We start from the raw sequence: 21,320 nt of genomic DNA, 5'->3' as shown, positions 1-21,320 counted from the left end.
AGCCAGTCCGCTGGGCTCCATGAGCGACCCAAGCAGGAGGCTCTGTGGGTGTGCCGGTCCCTTAACTATGCGCGTCTGTAGCAGATCAAGGTCAGGACCTGCCATCCGTTCTGTTCTCTGACCTCCTGCTGTAGAAAGGCCAAAGTAACTTACAGATACATCCTCAGCTGAGCATTTCCTAGCATCATCTCGAGAGCTCGTGTTCTCAATGTAGAAGTGAACAGAAAAGTCACCTAACTTGCAGCCCCGAGACCCGCGGGAGGAATTTCAAGAGGGTGGCCTGCGCCCTCTTCTGGTGGGAAGGACCATTGTCCTGCTGTGTGTGCGACTTGGCCAACAGCCTTTGGGAGGCTTGGTTAGTTAGTTCAATGCTCAAGAAGCCGATTTGTTATGCAATGAGTATATCTGGGTGGAAAAGTGTACCTTTTCCAGTTCCAGAAGACCTTTTCCAGTTTTTTCAGTTAAGTGAATTAAATGTTGCTTAGAACATTTAACACGAAACCATATTGCTTAGAACAGTCCTAGCAAGCCGGAGACTAGTAAAAATGACTTGTTTTGGTGGGTCTTTATGCCACTGCAAAATGTAGGCCTAGATGTTAAGTCACCAGATTGACGTACCTCTCCAGGAGAACCGAACCCGCTCCCGTGGCATCATTTCCTCAGCTGGTAGCCCCTGACTCATACCCAGAGAGACCGCTTGGGTATAGTACAACACAGTACGCTGACTCGATACCGGGTTTCTCAATTCCTGGTTTGTTCTCCAAACTCTTGGCACCCCTGCTGTGTAACTAAGGAGTCAACTTCACGTCTCGTCCACACTGACCAGCAGGCTGTAGGTTTCCTGGGTGCATCCGGGATAGCGCGCTCACATGAGAAGGAAAAATGCCACGCGTCCAGGCAACAATTACGGCAGGGGTCGGGAAGATTCTGTGACCCTGGAAGGCCAAGACTGCAGTCTGAGAGGCGCAGCCCCTTGAAAATACCTCCACGTTCACTGCGTCACAGCTGCCCCGGGGCCCCCCTGAGAAACAGGGAGTCAGCATTGTTCTTACACTTTTCACAGAAGGAGAAGCGCACAGGCAGGCTACAGGACTCCCCCAGAGGCATCGGGGAGATGCGCAGGCCTGACTCCCAGTCCCCCCAGTATTGCCTTTGGCATTTTCCAGCGCGCGTCTGCCTGGAATCAAGAGCCCTACGCATAGTACTCACTCATCAGTAAATATTTATTCATGTGATTTCTGGGAAGGGACTGAATAGAATTTTTCACACATTTCTGAAGGAGCAGCAGGTGGTCAAGCGAAGCTTCTGGAACGTGCTGTGTACTCTTTTGTTCTTACGATGCAGGGGTGAAGACAGGGAAGCGGTGGGCGTGTTGGTCAACTGCCCGGCCTACTACCGTGTGTCTGCCCCCAAAGCGGAGCTCCTGAACAAGATCAAGGCCATGCCGGCGGACGTGAGCGAGGAGGAGGAGCAGGTGGACGTCAATGAAAAGAAGGTAAAGAACGGGGGGCTGTGTTCTGATCTCCCCCCGAAGGTAGCCAGGGTCCTAGGAAGGTTCCTGGCCCCTTGGGGCAGGAGAGGAAGAAGGGCCTGTGCAGCAGCAGCCCCGCCCATGCTGTCACCAGACGCTCGACTTCATGGCATTTAGTGATTTCTCACAGCTTTCCTGTCACTCGCAATTTTTATAGATGACACAAGTGAGGGTCCCTTCCTAGAGGTTGCAGAGCTGAAACTGAACCCAGGTTCCCTGACTCTTAATCCAACACAGAGACCCAGTGCTCAGGGCTGCCCAGCGGTGCCCAGGGTCAGTGTCATTTTCATTTCATGTTTCATGGTCAGAAGGACCACGGAACCTGGAAAATGTAGAAACCTTAAGGGAAAAGACCAACTGTCCAAAGACGCTCGTGAGAAAAGGTGGTGTTAATCTCCGGGTCCCCCAGTGCTCTCCGCAGCGCCTGGTGAAGGGCTTGGAAGCACCCCTGGAAGTTAGCAGCCGGCAGGGAGAGCCCTGCAGAAGTTTCAAATGCAAAGCATTTTAAAAATGACTGTGATGCTGCCTGTCTTCCCGCACCCGCGGTGCTCTAAGCCCAGCTGTGCCTGCAGGGGAGCACGTTCTCGCCTCCCACGCTCCTGCCTGCAGCCCCACAGGGGCCGCCTGCCTCTGCACTTTCAGCCCTTCAGACCCGTCAGGCCTCGATCCCGAGAAAGGGCTCTTTGTTAAAGCACGTCCCTTGCTGCGCTTGGAATGTGAGTGGCTCTCCGTGGTACCAAGTCCAGGAGTAGCTTTCTTTTTTTTTAAGGTTTTATTTATTTATTTGACAGAGAGAGAGATCACAAGTAGGCAGAGAGGCAGGCAGAGAGAGAGGAGGAGGAAGCAGGCTCCCCGAGGAGCAGAGAGCCCGATGTGGGGCTCGATCCAAGGACCCTGGGATCATGGCCTGAGCCGAAGGCAGAGGCTTTAACCCACTGAGCCACCCAGGCGCCCCAAGGAGCAGCTTTCTTACGTGATTCTGTTTCACTTACTCTCCAGGTCCCTAAGCTCTCCAGCTTCCACGTGGATTGAGACCGCAGGGTACAGACCCTGGGAGCAGGGAGTCGTGGGGCGGGCGGGGGGGGGGGGGGGGGGGATTAGGGATCTCAGAGCAGCCGCACTGCCCTCGCTCCTCCGGCTCCGGCTGATGCGGCCACCCCATCACCACGCTCTCCCAGCCCAAGGTTTTCCTGTGTAAACACCTGCTTCATGGCACACCTTCTGGCATGTCCCTTACTCCAGTGCCGCCAAAGGCCCCCATTTAATGGGCCCTCCAGTCAGGGGAAAAACCCGCCTGCTCTGGGCTGTCTGTATTTGTCCCATAGGGGGGCGCTATAAACACCATTACAGGTACCGGGGTGTCATGTGCCCTTTCACTGAATATTTGACAGGTTTGGGGGTTTTATTTTTTGCAGGTAAACACATCCTATTTTACAGTAGCAGTGGGACAAATTACTCATTGCTTAAAAAAAAAAAAAACCGCATTTTTATCACTTTATTATCAGCCTCTCACTCTGATTATTATGTGGCAAAAGTATTTTTAAACCGAAAATATTAGGGCACAGAGGATTAATACTCACAGGAGGTACAGGAGTTACCACGTACTAAGCACTTCTCGTTAGGCGTGGGCCCTGTTTTCATAGGGGCCACATCACCTTTATTTCCACAAAACTTCCTCACACCTGAATTGCCACTTTTTACACCCAAGTTATCAGAATGGGTCAGAAGGGGTCAGGGCAAGAGGAGAAGTCAAGACAAAGGGTCTGGCCTGGAAAAAGACCTGGAGAAACATAGGGAGGGCGTGTGTGCCACAGAAAGCTTTTGCTAGCAGTTTGATACTTTGGGATGTAAAACAAAAAGCCTCCGGCCTCACTTAGAAATTAGCAAAGTTAGAGGATCACACAGGAAAGTGATGGATCCCAGAAGGTCATGGAGGCCATGTGGGGCTCTGTGTGAAAGGCTGGAGAGTTTGGATCTTAAGGTGGACAGAAGACCCTGGGAGAGGTTTTGAATGAACTGCACGCTTATTCGTGTGTGGCAGGATTTTCACTGGTGTCATTTGCATTTACATATCTGATCTGGAAACAAAATAGATGTGTTTTAAGTGACGTGGCAGGCATCATCGAGTTGAAAATGCAGTTCCCTTCCTGATGCACATACAACAAACTTTTCTAAGGTTGATTTTAAAAAACGATGCTGGGTCAAGACTGTTCCAAGGTAGAGCACAGCCTTCCACTAACTTTTGTAAGGTAATACTAGGCCCGGTTCTGGGCCGTTCCTTCACCGTCGGCTCCCTGCCCCGGCACCCGGCCGCACTTCGCGTGACAGAGCCCCCTTCAGAGTCCCGGGGCTCAGTTGTGCCATCCGGGGAGGGAGGCTGTGGTGAGCTGTACCTTGACCTTGGCCAAGGTCACGCATTTCTCGCTCCTCCCCCTCCCCAAGATGTTCCAGGAGGGAGACAGCTGGGGCAGACGGGCGGTTTAGAACCGTCCCTGGCAGCTGTGGAGGAAGACCGGAGGAAGAGGCGGTGGCTGGGAGGCCATTTCGGGAACGTGATGCTTCCTGTGTAACTGGGCCCCGGGAGAAACAGACGGAGGCGCGGGGAGCAGAGTGGACAGAACCGGGGACAGATGGGACATGGCGCGTAATAGAGAAGAGGGTCAAGGCTGCCTCTCGAGCTCCGGGCCTGGGACTGGCCGTACTGAAACCGGGAAAACAGGGAGGGCCTTTAGGGAGGGACGATGGTGGGCTTAGTTGAATTTAAAGAAACTCAATACTGTTTCTTCTGTATCAGAGATGCCGGACACCCAGAGCCAAGAGACCGTGCTAGGTGAGCAGGACAGCGTCCTGCCGACAGGCCCTGCTCAGAGGAAAGGAACGAGAAAGAGCCACTCTTGGCAGAGACTGCGCCAGAGAACATTTGAAAGGGCAGTTGAGTCCCCAGGATCCTTCTGTTTTGCTCGGGTCACCCAGCAGGGAGTGGAGGTTTGATCCCAGTTCTGTCCCTGGGACAAAAATCACCCCTGACTTTTCTCTCTGGGATGAAATTCAGCTGAGAAAACAACTGTGTGCTACTGCCCAGATCCTCCCATTTAAAACCAACCCAAGAAACAACAACAAAGCCGACCCGTGAAATACCTTGGTCTTTCTCATTTTTACTAGGAGGAGCCTCACCTCCCCTCTGCCCCTAACCCTGGCGGCTGGGAGTCTGCAGTTACTCTTACTTGACGTGAAGACGGTCCACGGGCAGAGGCCAGCCGCGTTAGTAGTGACCTCACCGGCCACACTGTCAGCACAAAGCCCTGCGCAGGAGGCAAAAGGGGTTGTCACGTAGGGCAGAAGGTGACCCCCGCAGGCGTCACGCTGCCGTGAGCGGCCTGTGCCGTTCGCACTGTTCCCGAATCAATGACAGCACAGAAAGTAATAACGTGAAAGTGTGTAACACTTGTATATGTCCCAGAATGCTTGCGCAAGCTTTATTGTATTTGAGCTTCCTAACTTTTCTAGAAACTATTTTAAGGCAGTGACGAAAAGCCTGACCCCTGGAGCCAGATGACCTGACTCCGGCAATAACCTCTGTCCACCTGACTTTCCTCATTAATAGAACCAGGATGAGGAAGGTCCCTCTCTCATCGGGCCACCGTGAGTTCTCAAATAGTGGGACACGTATATGGTGCCTGGCTCCGAAAAGAAGCTTAACGTTCCAACATTATTAGCTCTGGGCAGGTGGTGTTATCCCCGGGCTCTGAGTGAGAAAGCAGAGGCGCAAAGGCTCGGGTGGCTTACCCGCTGCTGAGTTCTCCATCAGAGCCTCGGCTCCTGCAGCAGGGAAGCGGTGGGGAAGGGGCCCAGCAGGGTTGCTGCAGGCAGATGGTGAGGTGGGAGGGAGGGTCTGTTAGCGCTGGAGCCTTATCAATAGCATCTCACCCAGGGGGACCTACCGGTTTACACCCGTTGCGGAGGTAAAGGAATAAATTTCAGTGATTCTGCAAATTAAGTAGCTCCATACGAGTATGTTGCTAAAACAGACCCCTCCAGAAAGACCTCTATTGTCTCTCCCACAGTGAATTCTGCAGATAGAAGTTGCTAGAGTTTCTTTGGTTGCTTTTTTTATTTTTTGAAGAGGGCTGCCCGGCAGAGAAACGGTGGCTGAGTACAGCCAACTTTCCCCTTGTTGCCTTCAGTTACTCACATCCCTTTTAACTGCATTTTTTAAAGCCAAATTTCCAAAATGTAAAGGCTAATTAGAAAGATAAATAAAATGCCATCCAACTATGCACCGTTTGGGCCAGGGCCAGGCGTGACTGGTGTGACTGCTCAGTAACTGTACACCCCAGCCTGGCCGTATGTGCTAATACGTCGCATTACAGCCCAGCGAAGAGCCTTCAGAAATCAGAATGCCATGAAGGGGGACCTGGTTCGTCCCGCAGGATCCTCCCTGCGTCATCCGCAGACACTCGCGTCCCCTTCCGTTCCTGCTCAAGCCACCAAGCCCCCGCGTACACGTCAGTTGCCATAGCGGGGCTTGCGGCTCTGGCCAGCGTTGGTGTCTTTGAGACCAAAACAGGGTGTAGCGCAGAGGACAGACAGAGGATTAGATGGCTGAGCCTGACCCCTGCCTGCTGCTCGCTGTGTCGCGTTCTTGGGGGGTGAGCCCCAGGCCACACTCGCTTGAGAAGCCCTTTTGGTGCTGTGTGGGAGCCCGAGAGCCCTGGTGAGCCGAGTCCAGCAGAAACCCAGCCCAACGCGCCAGGGCAGACTTCTCCTAAGTGGTCTCTGTTCCTTCAAAAATTCAAAATCAGCACGCCTGTCCCTAAAATACCAGCTTCTGAGGCCGCCGTGAGGAATTTTAACGATACCCGTTACAATTATTAACAGAAGTGCTTTGAGTTCCAGAACCGATGACACAATATTGGTTTCCAAAGATGTCCTAGTTCTAGAAAAGAAAAAACACGAGGCCATTACCCACTTTCCTTTCTACTAGTTTTTTAAAAGACTTTTCTAGAAACTACTCCAGACACAAGGCTAACATGGACCTCGCAACATGTAAATCATCAGAGACCTTTTCGTGACGCTGGAGTGCAGCAGTGTTGCTGCACGGTCACCGGCCTCCTTGGGTTTGGGGTAACTGGTTTTCCGTAGCAGGGCGGTCCGGTGACCCCGAGGGGTGAGCCGGGAAGTGCAGCCTGTAAGTCGGGCCTGACTTCATGCGCGGGTCAGCCTCTCGCTGTCTGTCCGAACACAGTAATGACATTTGCTTCTCTCAACCGTGTCCAGCGGGAATATGGGAAGAGGTAACCGCAGGCAGTGTTGATTTTCCCTCCTGCTTCCTATCCGTGCTCTTCTCCTCCTCGGCACGGCCTCACCGAGCGGGATCGGTGCACTCCGCGCGGTGTTCTGCCCCAGCTCCTCAGCTGGCCGCGCAGCAGGCAGACACCAGAGCTGCCAGCCAGCATTGGTAGGGGTTTTTTTTGGAAAGTAAGTTTTCCAGGAGAACATAAGGAAAATGAAGCAATATTCTCTCCCACCTGCACTTTTCTGGGTTCAGACTCCTCCACTGGGAAGTCATATAGACTGCACGGCTTTTTCCGCGACTAAAATTATCCTTGACTGACTTTGTCCTAACCAAACAGGAAAGCTGGAGATGGTAAGCTATGAGGAGTTAGTGCAGCAGATGGGGATATTTTAGTCACCCTTAGCCTTTGGGATTAGGCAAGTCGAGAGACAAGTTGTTACCATGTAAGCCAGAATTTGGACATTTCAAGGACATTATGCACTTTACTTAGACCAGAAGATTGGAGTGTCCCAATGGCCCAGCTTCAAGATGGGTGCATCATGGAGAAATAAATATTTCGCCCTTATCATTGTGATTATTGCATTTTCGGGTGATGTTATAGAAATAGTACAGAAAGTCCTCAGAGCCCTTCAATTCTATTAGTCCAAATGTTTTCTCTTTTTCTACTTTCTTTTTCTTCCTCTAAAAATGAAGATTTATTCTAACATCAAAAACCTGTGGTTATTTTTTACCAAGTTTCCAACTGATGCCACATGGCTTGGTTTTATATAAATGCATAAAAAATTTTTTTGAGCTAGAACCATTTTAGTGGTTAAAGAAATAGGGTGGTTTTTTTTTTTTTTTTTTTTGAAGATTTTACTTATTTGTCAGACAGAGAGCACAAGTAGGGGCAGCGGCAGGCAGAGGGAGAAGCAGGCTCCCTGCTAAGCATGGAGTCTGATGCATGACTCAATCTCAGGACCTGAGATCATGACCTGAGCCAAAGGCAGATGCTTAACCAACTGAGCCACCCAAGCGTCACTAAAGAAATAGGTTTTAACCAAAAAAAGATTATGTTCTTTCTCCATCTGGCTACCTTAGGCTAAGAGAAAAACAAAAGCCTAATTTAAAAAATCACAAAGTTTAATTTTTCTTGTAGCAAAGTAGTAGACATTTAATAGAAATGTCGTCAAAAATGGGGCACCTGGGTGGCTCAGTGGGATAAGCCTCTGCCTTCAGCTCAGGTGATGATCTCAGGGTCCTGGGATCGAGCCCTACATCGGGCTCTCTGCTCAGCAGGGAGCCTGCTTCACCCCTCTCTCTGCCTGCCTCTCTGCCTACTTGTGAGTTTTCTATCAAATAAATAAAATCTTAAAAAAAAAAAAAAAGAAAAAGAAATGTCAAACTTGAAACCACTAAGACCTGTACTTCATTCCCTCAGTTAAATATATAGGATATTTGCCGAATTGTTCTGCACAGATAGAAATTTGCAATAAGGGTGGCAAATTATACAGCTCAGGCAACTGAAGACAGTGCAGTGGAAAGATCATGGGGCTGACTTCTGATAAAGGTCCCGGTGAATATTTCCAAGGGCATACGTACAAGGTCGCTGTTAAAGCAGGCTGACTTGAGTTCAGGGAAGCCCCTTGATGGTCCGTGCACCTCGGCCCATCCCCTCACCTAAGTGTGTCTCTTTTGCTTGCACTTGTGGATCAAATAGTACCTCCGGCACCACTGTTGGGGCCACTGAAGGAGATGATCGCGTGTGGTTCGTGGCACACAGTAACTGCTCTCGATGGTAACTAGCGTTCCTAGTCCGCTCAGCTCTCTGACCTGGGGCGAGTCCCTTAATTCCTTCAACTCTTGGCTTCTCTACCTGTAAAACAAGAAATATTTACCCTATTTGCCTATTTGTGAGGATCAAAAAGAGAGCATGTCTTGAAAAGCCTTTCAAAACCGAGTTAACAAGCCCATTGGAAGTCAGCGGCATATGTGGCATGAGGACTGGACATATTACGAGGTGACTGTAGTCAAGGGAAAGATTCAGAGAACAGCAGACATTCAGGGAAAGGAAAGAATATTGTGGCCTAACGTTGGGGGCGGTCCCTACAGATAAGGGGATCTTCAGCTGAGCCCTGAAGACAAGATGTGGCGGGGAGAGGTCAGTCCTCCCTGCACTGGCAATGCCACTGACCAAGCTTTGCTGTGTGTCCCCTTTGTCATCACAGGCCGAGCTCATTGGGAGCCTCACTCACAAGCTTGAGACCCTCTGGGAAGCGAAAGGGAGTCTGCTGATGGACATCAAGCTCAATAATGCCTTGGGGGAAGAGGTGGAGGCTTTGATCCAGGAGCTCTGCAAGCCCAACGAGTTTGACAAGTATAAGATGTTCATCGGGGACTTGGACAAGGTGGTCAACCTGCTGCTGTCCCTCTCGGGGCGCCTGGCCCGCGTGGAGAACGTCCTGAGCGGCCTCGGCGAGGATGCCAGCCGCGAGGAAAGGGTAGGTGGCGCGGGGCTTCAGGGCCCCCCGTTTTTCCCCTGGAAGCCGTGCACACAGACGGGTGCCATTAAACAGACCCCTTCCCTGGAGAAGATCACAGTCTCGGGGGCGGAGAGAGAGCCCGAGTACAGGTTACCAGGAAACACAAAAGGAGGCGTCTTGCATGCCAAAAGGGAGGGCTGACACCTGGGGCTCAGGGAATGCTTAGGAAAGTAAAAGACAGGGGCCAGGGTTTCTCTCCTTCTTTCTATCCCAGGAAAAGGAAGAGACAACAGCATGGTGGGGGCTGATATTAGAGAAAGAGGGGGGACAGACAGGAGAGGGCGCGGGAACGAGGGCTCCAGGTCCAGGGAACCTGCCCGTGTTTTGCGGGGCTGAAGGCCCTCTGTGAAGGTGCACCCAGGTGTCCCCACTGCGCCCCCTGCTGGAGGGAACGGGCAGGTGTAAGAGTGGCGGCGACACCGGGTGATGTCCAGGGCCTGCGTCTTTGCCCAGCACCGCGGGCTTCCCGCTTCATCTGCGGGCTCCTGAGTCCTCGAAACAGGCCAGCACGGGACAGAGCCCAGATATGAGGGGTCCTGCCGCAGACCCACGTTTTATTCACGAGGTTGAACTTAATTCCTTAGCTACAGAGCATTCCTCCCTACTCATCTTTTTAAAGATCTTATGTATTTATTTGAGGGAGAGAGCGCACAAGCAAGGAGAGGGGCAGAGGCAGAGGAGAAGCAGGCTCCCCGCTGAGCTGGGAGCTTGACGCGGGACTCATCCCAGGACCCTGAGATCATGACCTGAGCTGAAGGCAGACGCTTCACCCACTGAGCCACCCAGGCGCCCCCACCCACTCACCCCATTGCTTTACAGCAAATGATGGGTGTCTGACGTACGCCACTGGGCTCATGGGATGTGACTGGGAGCAAAGCAGACAGATCCCTGCCCCCAGGGAACTCACCAAGAGAAGTGAGACCATCAACAGGGCTGTGACTACTGTACCTGAGTATTTACACCAGAAGTTGACAAGCGCCCCAGCAATCAGGACGCTTCTTGGCTGACTTGCTCCGTCTCCTATCTACAGCTCTTTTGTTCAGAGCCACCAGGGACTTCCCATTTATTTCTCCTACACATTACATGAAAAGGAAGTTGTCTTTTTTCCAAACAGAAAAAGTCTAGTGTGCCTCCGTGGCTCAGTGGGTTAAAGCCTCTGCCTTCGGCTCAGATCATGATCCCAGGGTCCTGGGATCGAGCCCCACATCTGGCTCTCTGCTCGTAGGGAGCCTGCCTCCTCCTCTCCCTCTGTCTGCCTCTCTGCTTATTGTGATCTCTGTCTATCAAATAAATAAACAAAATCTTAAAAAAAAAAAAAAAGCCACGTTAAAGATTATTATAAAGTAAATTAGCCCTAAAGATAACATGCTACCTTCCCCCTGGGTTTATATAAGAAATGCTCAGAATATGAAATCATTGTTAAATAGAACTCCTCTCATGTTTGACTCACGAGGCCTGAAAACTAGAAACAGATTTCTTTAGATATGAAAAACAGGACATTCCCAGTGCTATTTGTGGCTCAGGGCAGAGGTTCTCAATCTCCAGCTGCAGAGGAATCCGTCACCCGGGAGGCTGAAACAGCTTTCCGGGTCCCAGCCCTTAGATGCAGTTGGTGGGTCAGGGCCTGAAAATGTGCATTTCTAACAAATTCTCCAGAGATGCTGCTGCCGGTGTCTACACTTTGCGAACCGCTATAAATGCAAATACTTGTAAATACTCAAGGTAGCTTGAAGACTGGTCCTTTTTAAACCCCCTTCAGGTTTTTATCATGGTAAACTACACATAACCTAAAACGTGCCTTCTTAGCCATTTTGAAGTGTTAGTTCAGCTCAGCAGTGTTATGTATATTCACATTGCTGTGCAACTGAGCTCTAGAATTGTTCTTGCAAAACTGAAACTTTGTATCCATGAAACAGCTCCAGTCACCCCTGCCCCCCAGCTGTCAACCAGCATCCCACTTTGTATCTCTGCGCTTGTGCCCACTCATCCAGGTACTGCAACCCCTAAGTACTCATGTCAGTGGAGTCACTGATTGTCCTTTGAAATCTAGAAGCCCCGAGTCAAGCTTTTACCCCAGCCAGTTTATTGTCCTGTCTCCTAAAGCTGCTGGATGACCGGACAAATTGAGATCGGTTTGCATGCAACAGAAGGTATTAAACCGATTTTCAAAGTCTCCTGACTCTAGAGCGGCAACTGACATGGAAACCCGGACGTTTCCCAGGCCCGGGAAAGGTGTCTCTGCAGACAGCTTCCCTCCCCCACCTCGCCCTCTGCTGACCCATTTGCTTCGTCCTGGCAGAGCTCTCTGAGTGAGAAGAAGAAGGTCCTGGCCGGACAGCACGAGGATGCCCGGGAGCTCAAGGAGAACCTGGACCGCAGGGAGCGTGTGGTGTTGGACATCCTGGCCAACTACCTCTCCGAGGAGCAACTCCAGGACTACCAGCATTTCGTGAAAATGAAGTCGACGCTCCTCATCGAGCAGCGCAAGCTGGACGACAAGATCAAGCTGGGCCAGGAGCAAGTCAAGTGTCTGCTGGAGAGTCTCCCCTCGGATTTCATCCCCAAGGCGGGGGCCTTGGCTCTGCCCCCAGACCTCGAGGGCCAGACCGCTCCTGCCGCGGGCTGCGCTGGGGGCGGCGTTTTCCCAGCGGTAACCTCTCCACTTTAACCGTCGCCAAGACCCAACCAAAAGATCCCCCTTTCTCTCGACACTATTTAATCTGAAAACTGTCTTAGTACAAACCACTGTTTAAATTGTATGGGTCATTGGGGTTTTTCTGGATAAAAGGAAAAAAATTCTATCCAGGAAAAGGCCTGTCTTTCCTTCTCACCCTCCACGACTGATCTGAGCGCGCGCGTGCTGCTGGGAACTTACCCCTTTCTGGTCTCACTTTCTAGTAAAAGGAAAATCAATGAAACTGTGAGCACTGATTGGAGGGCATCTGATTGTTTAGTTCTTAACAGGCGGAGGCAACGCAGAGTGTGTGTAACGCTCAGGAATGTATCCACAGTGGCCTTCCTTGCTTGTGGGCGGTGTGTCCTGACGACAGCTACAAGTACTCACCTGTATCATGAAGGGTCTGCAACATAAAGCCTTAAACACACACACACACACAGGAGAAAACTGTAAAACCTTGAACATTGTTATTTATATTTTTTAAAATGAAAAAGATCATTATGTTTGTGTGCTAACCACTTATCTGATTCTGTTTTGTGGTGGACGTAGACAATTGTGTTTGAGCTTTGTATTTCGTGAAAACCTTAATGAAATGAAGAATTCCAAAGATAGTCTCATTGAGTGTGGAGACTTCTGTTTTTTTCTTCAACCCTTGGCTTGTCGGTCTTATGTACACACATATGAGCAGAGCTTCTGCGCTCGTGTTAAAATTTGTCATGGGGAACCCTGTTTCCACTGCTGCCGGTCATCACCACTTTCCTTCTACAACCAAGTGGAACACTACACCTTGCCCAGGAAGAAGGTTTTGTGAAACACGGCTATCATGTCATTTCCTACCGTTTCGTGGCATTATCACTGTGCTGGGGAGATAAAGCTCCATGTTACTAACAAGGACAACAGCTCTCCAACCTGTATACGAGGAAAGTCAGAAACCAAACCAATTCAGAAGTAAACTCATGCTGTCCTTCTGCACGGATTTGGGCTAAATGTAACCTATTTTAAGAGCTAAACTATGAGGCTGTTTTAATGATGCTCTTTTTTAAAAATATTTTATTCATTTAAAGAACAAATAATCCAATCAAGAAATGGGCAGAAGACATGAACAGACATTTCTGCAAAGAAGACATCCAGATGGCGAACAGACACATGAAAAAGTGCTCCATATCACTCGGCATCAGGGAAATACAAATCAAAACCACAATGAGATATCACCTCACACCAGTCAGAATGGCTAAAATCAACAAGTCAGGAAATGACAGATGCTGGCGAGGATGCGGAGAAAGGGGAACCCTCCTACACTGTTGGTGGGAATGCAAGCTGGTGCAGCCACTCTGGAAAACAGCATGGAGGTTCCTCAAAATGTTGAAAATAGAACTGCCCTATGACCCAGCAATTGCACTATTGGGTATTTACCCTAAAGATACAAATGTAGTGATCCAAAGGGACACATGCACCCGAATGTTTATAGCAGCAATGTCCACAATAGCCAAACTATGGAAAGAACCTAGATGTCCATCAACAGATGAATGGATCAAGAAGATGTGGTATATATACACAATGGAATACTATGCAGCCATCAAAAGAAATGAAATCTTGCCATTTGCAACAACATGGATGGAACTAGAGCGTATCATGCTTAGTGAAATAAGTCAAGCAGAGAAAGACAACTATCATATGATCTCCCTGATATGAGGAAGTGGTGATGCAACATGGAGGCTTAAGTGGGTAGAAGAAGAATAAATGAAACAAGATGGGATTGGGAGGGAGACAAACCATAAGTGACTCTTAATCTCACAAAACAAACTGAGGGTTGCCGGGGGGAGGGGGTTTGGGAGAAGGGGTTGGGATTATGGACATTGGGGAGGGCATGTGATTTGGTGAGTGCTGTGAAGTGTGTAAACCTGGTGATTCACAGACCTGTACCCCTGGGGATAAAAATATATGTTTATAAAAAATAAAAAAATTAAAAAAAAAATATTTTATTCATTTATTTGAGAGAGAGAGAGAGAGGACACAAGAGGGGGGAGGGTCAAAGTGAGAAGCAGACTCCCTGCGGAGCAGGGAGCCAGATGCGGAACTGGATTCTGATCATGATTCATGATCCAGGATCATGATCTGAGCCAAAGGCAGACACTTAACTAACTGAGCCACCCAAGTGCTCCCCTCATCGCCCCCCTGTTTTTTCTTAAGACTTTATGTTTTAATGATGCTTTTAAAAAAGTTTTTCTGGGCACCTAGGTGGCTCAATGGGTTAAGTCTCTGACTTTGGCTCAGGTCATGATCTCAGGGCCCTGGGATTGAGCCCCTATTGGGCTCTGTGCTCAGTGGAGAGCCTGCTTCCCCCTCTCTCTGCCTGCCTGTCTACTTGTGCTTTCTCTCTCTGTGTATCAAATAAATAAATAAAATCCTTAAAAAAAAAAAAAAAAAAGTTTTCCTAAGTTGTCAAGCCTATCAACCACCGTTAAAAACAGCTTCTTAATACCTGAAGACTGATTGTGCACTCTCGACACAAGTTTGCACAGTGCATCTAAGACGATGATCTTCCTTCCCAATCATGACTTTTTGGAGGGTACTCTAGAGCCCAAGTTGTGAGTCTATGCAAACAGACTAGAGGTGGGAGAAGGCTGGGGCCAATGGCCAGCCGGCTGATGGCCGCCAGAGAGGGCGGCAGCCTCACCCTTACAGCAGGTGGTGGCGCATCCTGGGCTTTGGCTTAGTTTGTTTTCACACGTGCTTGACCATGGCTGGTGGCGGCCTCCGCCAATGCAGTCTGCAAGCACCACGGAGAACGGGCGAGTGAAACTTACATGAGAGACCAGATGCCCTTGTCTCCCCTCACACATTTTAATTACCTCATGAACTGTATTTTCTGGTTAAGAACTTCAAAACTGTAGTGTTGGTCCCGAATACAGATGTCTTTTGATGAGCTTAGAACCAACAGGCCACCCAGACATTTCTTGTGAGCAATCAACCAAAGCTGTTCTTTCCTTCTTAGAGGTTAGACGCTGACTCCCATGATACCGGAAGACAGCACCTCTGTGTCCCGGGAATGTTGTCGAACGCTTCTCTCTTACAACCAGAGGTCCCGTTTCCCAGGGACTCAGTGGAACCAGTAGCAGCACTCAGCAGCCACACCACATGGTCATTTGAGGTAGAGAAAAAGAGTGCTTCTGACATTTATTCAGGCTCAGACCAACACAGGAGCCCCAGATCACCGGTAGTTGGTAATGAACTGTCTTGTTGATCCTGACTCCTTCCACCAGACCATGTGGGAGTCAGCCAGTCAATGTCTTCAGCTACTCCCAGTGAAATTCCTCGGGGGGATTCTGGGGCTGCCCACATTCCCAACTATCTCCAAAATAATTCTTCTGAAGAATTTGACTGGAGACACTTTGCAAGTCCTTTTCAATCACTTTTCTAATTTACAAATGTCAAAGTAAGTGACTCTCCAAGTAGCAGCTGCTGCTGCTTGCCATGAAACAAGCACCCCGAATTACAGAACATGCCTAGGACACCGTCTCTTTGCTACACTGAAATGTTTTTCTGTTGTTACATGAAACGAGGGAGGTATCCAGTGCAATTCTGAAAATTAATTCTTAGGAGATGTGATATTTACTGTAGCAGGACTTGACCTTTGCTTGACAAGAAACCACTAACATAATTTTCATCATGATTTTTAAATGCCTTTAGCTCAACAGCAGGTCTGTTCTCTCTTTCCTATTTTGCATTCCCTTTCCACTATGAAAAACAATCATCAGGGGGCACCTGGGTGCCTCAGTCGCTTAAGTGTCTTGGGTCAGGTCATGATCCCAGAGTCCTGGAAATGAGCCCCACATCGGGCTCCCTGCTCAGCGGGGAGTCTGCTCCTCCCTCTCTCTTTCTGCCACTCCCCCTTGGTTGTGCTCCCTCTCTCTCTCAAATAAATAAAATCTTTAAAAACAACAACAGCAACAAAAACAAGCAGTCATCTACAGTAGAACTCAGCATTTTTCTTCCCGACAATATCTTCGGCCAAGATCATAAGCAAATTAACCCTGAGCATGTTGTTGGTCAAGACTTCCAAGATGTTTGATCACAGTCGATAATGGTCTGTTTTACCAGGTCCCGTCAGAAGTGCTGGTTGGGGGATGGCCTTGCAAGAGTCCCCAGGCTGGTACTCAAGAAAGCTGTGAAGTTCTAAGGAAGGACAAAGTCCTGCCACAAAACTGGGAGGCCTCCAACTTCCTGGGCTGCTTGAGATGTTCCGGGCATGTTGCTACACGTTGACTCAGGGCTTTCTCTGCTGTTTTGTTTCTCGTGGTGGTTGCTCAGCCCCAAAGAATGCAGGGAGGTTCCACAGTGAAAGTGTCTGAGGTTTTCCAAGAGACACTGTCAAAACCAAACATTTTTCCCTGCACTAAAAGGGAACGTTTTTAGTTTTGTTTTGCACAACCTGTTTCCAAACTTGAAGATTAGCAAGCATGGATCAACCCTTGAGAATCTGTTAAAGTGAGGAGTGAGGGCCTTTGAGGCATACAAAAGAGAAATCAGAGAAACCAGTCTGGTACACCCCAGTTTTCCTATTATTCTGTTGTTGATACCCGATCTACAGTCACTTCTGAGTGTAAAAGTTAAGATCATAGTTGTTCCTAATATGATCACTACCTTAAGCTTATATTTTAAGTATCTTTTACCAAGATATAGGGTTGGTTTTTTTTTTTTCTGGATACAGGAGAATGTTGACTTTTTATTCTTAAATGGTTCCAAATTTACTTGTCTGTAATTTTCCACATTACTGGCTTTATTCTATTAGGTTGGATTTTTTTTTCCCCCTTTAGAAGAGCATGAGTCTTATTCATCTTATTACTGGCAAGAAAAAGGAAGAACTTCAGCCTGAAAGAACTTCTCCATTCCCAGCAAAATGTAAAATGACCAGATGTGAAGGACAGTCCCACACAGAAATAGTGTCCTGGGGACAAGGTATTCCTTGTTGCCTTAACTCTGGGATGAAGCATGGGATAAAATGAAAAAGACCATTTTAAAATCAGGAACACATGAACAATCTTCTTATTATTATTTCCAAACAAAATTTCACCTTCCTTATGGAAGCTCATTCAGACACTAAATCACAGCTTCTCAAAAATACCGAGCATCCGAATCACAGGAGTACTTGTTAAAAATGCCCATTGTTGGGGCATCCGGTGGGTCAGTCAGTTAAGCGTCTGACTCGTGATTTCAGCTCAGGTTATGATCTCATGGTCATGAGATCCAGCCCCATACCGGGCTCTGCATCAACCGGGAGTCTTCTTGGGAGTCTCTCCCTCTGCGTCTCCCTCAGCTCATGTGGGTTCACTCTCCTTCTCTCTCTCACTCTCAAATAAATCAATCTTTTTTAAAATGCCCACTGCTGAGACACCACCATGGTGGCTAGGAGTCTGCACCTGTATAAGTTCCCTGAGTTGCCCTGATACCAACCATTTGTGCAGTTTTTATTATCATCACAAAAAGATTAACATGAATTTATGTAATAACAATCCCAGAATTCAAAGCCCTGTCATGTTTGCTCATTAACTACATCATTAGGAGTTAATATTGTCCGCACTATTTTTATATCATCCCCACAGTTATGATACGGGGTTTGGTTTTGTTTTGTTTTTTCCTGCTCACTTTCTTCTAGACAGGCTTATAAATTTGAACATGCTAAGCACATCTTCAGGCCCAACCATACTACTTTTCCTGCAGTGTACGCATTGACCTGTCACATAATGCCAGTAATCTGAAGTCCTGCCGAGACGTCGGCACTGACCTGAAACCGCAGCTGACCTTCTCAGTGGGGCTCTCCTTCAGATTTCTGTTGCTCCTTCCGAGTCTCGTGCTACACAGGAGAGCTACAATTTCTCTTGATACTGATTTGATAGTCTATCTTAGGACACAAAAATGTCAAATTTCAAAACCCTGAAGTCAAAATTATGTAAGAAAAAAAGTTCCAAATGAAGAAATGGGCTCATTTATTCCTACCTCATTCTATTCTAGAATAGAACTGAATGAGGCTGAATGAGAAGTTTCATCTCCTAGGCAAGGTATCCTACCTCATACCTATTCTAAGTTCCTCTCTGACATTCTGTCATTGGAAAAGCAGCTCTTTCTTGCTAAAACATTAGTATTGCCACTCCTTGATACAGTGGATTGAATAGGGTAAGTTTAATATAAAGAATTATCAAACTCCAATGAGTGCCTATCAGACATAAAGAAAGTTGATTATCCTGAGTAAAGGGAGAGTACTCAAGGAAAGACAAACTTGGAAACAGTCCCCCTGCCCCATGCTACAGGTCAGACCTCCTTGGAGAACGTAGCCCACCCACAGCAGAAGAGTTCGTTGGTTTACCCAGGCCAAAGCTGCTCTGCGATCCCGGGCCAAGCAGGAAACAACTCTCCAGAGTGCAAGCTGGGTGCAGCCAGTTGGCAACGGATGGCAAGGATATGCACAAGTCACGGGGGCCCTGCAGCGGGGGTGGTCATGCAGCGGAAACCCTCTAAGTTGTAGATGATCTGCACAGGGGAACAGGTGTTGGCAGAATGCCTTTGGGACACTGATAGAAGAATGAATTCTTCAGGATGCAGGTTTCTAGTCCACAGGGCTGGGAGATGCTTATCACCTGCTAAAGCTGCAAGATCATCAAGACAGCCCATGGCTGGGCAGAATTGCATCAGACGTCCCGACCTGACACCACTCACATACCTGTCGGGGACCAAAAACAGCAAGACCAAAAACAGCAAGCATCATCTAGGTGATGACTGAGATCCTCCCCTTTGGGACACTGGCAGGTCTTAACACACCCTCAACTACTAGGAGCCACAAAGGATGAAAAAAGCTGACTGGACAACCACATAGATTTGAAAGGCAACAAAGAGCTAGGGGAGAGTTGAACGAGGAGTTTCATCTCCTATGCAAGGCCACTCTCTGAAAACTAGGAGAAGTGGCTGTTTTATCTAATGCCCAGAAGCCAACTCAGAGAGTTAAAGAAATGAAGAAACAGGAGTATGTTCCAAATGAAAGAATAAGATAAAACCCCAGAAAAAGACCTTAGTGAAATGGAGTAAGAGTTCAAAATAACAGTCATAAAGATGTTCACTAAGGTCGGGAGATCAATGCAAGCACAAAATGAGAATTCAAAAAATAGATAGAAAAATACAAGGAAATGCCAAACAAAAATCAGAGCTGAGAATACAATAACTAGAATGAAAATTCAATAGAGGGGTTCAAAAGAAAACCAGATAAAGTGGAAGCAAAGGTCAGCGAACTTGAAGACATAGCAGTGAAATTTATCCAAAGAAGCAAAGTATCTTGAGACAAATGAAAATGGAACTACAAAATACCAAAACTTAAAGGATGCTAAGTGGGAAGTTTGTACTGAAAACACCTATATTAAGAAACAAAAAAAAGCTCAAACAACCTAACTTTATACCTCAAGAAACTTGGGCGTGTGAGAACAAAGTTGAAAGTTAGTAAAAGGAAGAAAATAGCAGTTCCATCAGATTGGAAATAAGTTAATCAGCAACTAAGAAGACAACAGAAAAGATCAGTGAAACTAAGAGTGGGTTTTTTTTAAACAAATAAATAAATCTTTAACTAGACTCACCAAGAAAAAAAGGAGTCAAATGAATAAAATTAGAAAAGAAAGTGAATATATTACAACTGATATCACAGAAATAAAAAGGATAAGAAACTGCAATAAGCAATTATATCCCAACAAATTAGACGACGTGGAAGAAATGGATACCTTCCTAGAAACACACAACGTTCAAGATTGAATCATGAAGATACAGAGAATCTGAACCGACCAACTACTAGTAAGTATATTAAGAGGTATTTGATTACTAATTCAATAAACAAAAGGCCAGGACCAGATGGTTTCATGAGTGAGTCTACCAAACATTTAAGGAATACCAATTCTAATCAAAGTCTTCCAAAAAATAGAAGAGAATACTTCCAAACTCATTCTATGAGGCCAGCATTACCCTGATACCAAAACCAGACATTACAGGGAAAGAAAAATATAGGTTAATATCCCTGATGAACACAGCAAAGATCCTTGACAAAACAGAGCAAACCCAATTCAACAATACATTAAACAAATCATATACTATGATCAAATGGGATTTCTTTCAGGGATGCAAGGATGGTCCAACATCCACAAATCAATCAAGATGAAGATGCACAATCTTGCCACTCTCATTCATCAGAGTATTAGAAATTCTAGCCACAGCAATAAGGCAAGGCATCTACACTGGAAAGGAGGTAGAACTGTCACTATCTGCAGCTGACACGATGTCATATGTAGAAAACTAAGTGAATCCACAGAACACCTGTTAGAATGAATAAATGTACATGGTAAAGCTGCAAGAAATATGGTCAATATACAGAAATTTGTGGGATTTCTATACACAAATAATGAGCTACCAGAAAGATAAATTTAAAAAGCAATTCTGTTTACACTAACATCAAAATGAATAAAATAACTAGGGGTACCTGACTGGCCCAGTCAGTAAAGTATGCAGCTCTTGATCTCAGAGTCGCTGAGTCTGAGCTGCACATTGGGTGTAGAGATTACAAAAACAAAAACAAAACAAAACAAACAAAAAAAAAAAAAGATAAAAGAAAAAAAAGAAATATCTAGGAATAAATCTAGCCAAGGAGGTGAAAGACCTAGACAATGAACACTCAAAAGATGCTTTTGATGGAAACAGATGACGCAAATAAATGGTAAGATATTCCATGTTCACATATTGGAAGACTTAATTTTTTATTGTTTTGTGTTAAAGTAATCTCTACATCCAACGTGGGGCTCAAATTCACAACCTTGAAATCAAGAGTTTCATGCTCCACTGACTGAGCCAGCCAGGCACCATGTAAAAATTAATATTGTTAAAATGCCCATGCAACCCAAAGAAATCTACAGATTCAATGCAATCTCTAACAAAATTCCAGTGGCCTTTTTCACAGAAATAGAATAATCCTAAAACGAGTATGGAACTACAAAGACCCTAAACAGCCCAGCCTAAGCAATTTTGAGAAAAAACAAAGCTAAAGAGGCATCACACTTCCTGATTTTGAATGATATTCTAAGACTATAGGAAATGAGACAGTATATATTGACATGAAAATAGCATATAGATCAGTGAACAAAATAGCTCAGAAATCATGCATATATGACCAATTACATATGACAAAGGAGCAAGGAACATACAATGGAGCAGTCTCTTCAATAGAGGGCATTGGGAAAACTGGACCCCATTTTATATCATACAGAAAAA

General features: G+C 47.1%; 1 protein-coding gene across 6 annotated transcripts in view; it reads left to right on the top strand.

Moving 5' to 3' along the window:
• SHROOM3 (shroom family member 3) overlaps positions 1 to 12,637 on the top strand; it is a 299,368-nt gene extending 286,731 nt beyond the window's left edge. For all 6 annotated transcript variants that reach the window (XM_059158848.1, XM_059158862.1, XM_059158881.1 and 3 more), the window contains 3 exons: positions 1,345 to 1,495; positions 9,035 to 9,307; positions 11,649 to 12,637. In XM_059158848.1, coding sequence (XP_059014831.1) covers positions 1,345 to 1,495; positions 9,035 to 9,307; positions 11,649 to 12,017 — 793 coding nt within the window. In that variant the 3' untranslated portion in view covers positions 12,018 to 12,637. The remainder of the gene's footprint in view (positions 1 to 1,344; positions 1,496 to 9,034; positions 9,308 to 11,648) is intronic.
• Positions 12,638 to 21,320: the final 8,683 nt, after the last annotated feature.

Source organism: Mustela lutreola, chromosome 1 (assembly GCF_030435805.1).
Source record: "Mustela lutreola isolate mMusLut2 chromosome 1, mMusLut2.pri, whole genome shotgun sequence".
NCBI lineage: Eukaryota > Metazoa > Chordata > Mammalia > Carnivora > Mustelidae > Mustela > Mustela lutreola.
This window is presented reverse-complemented; position numbering and strand designations above follow the sequence as displayed.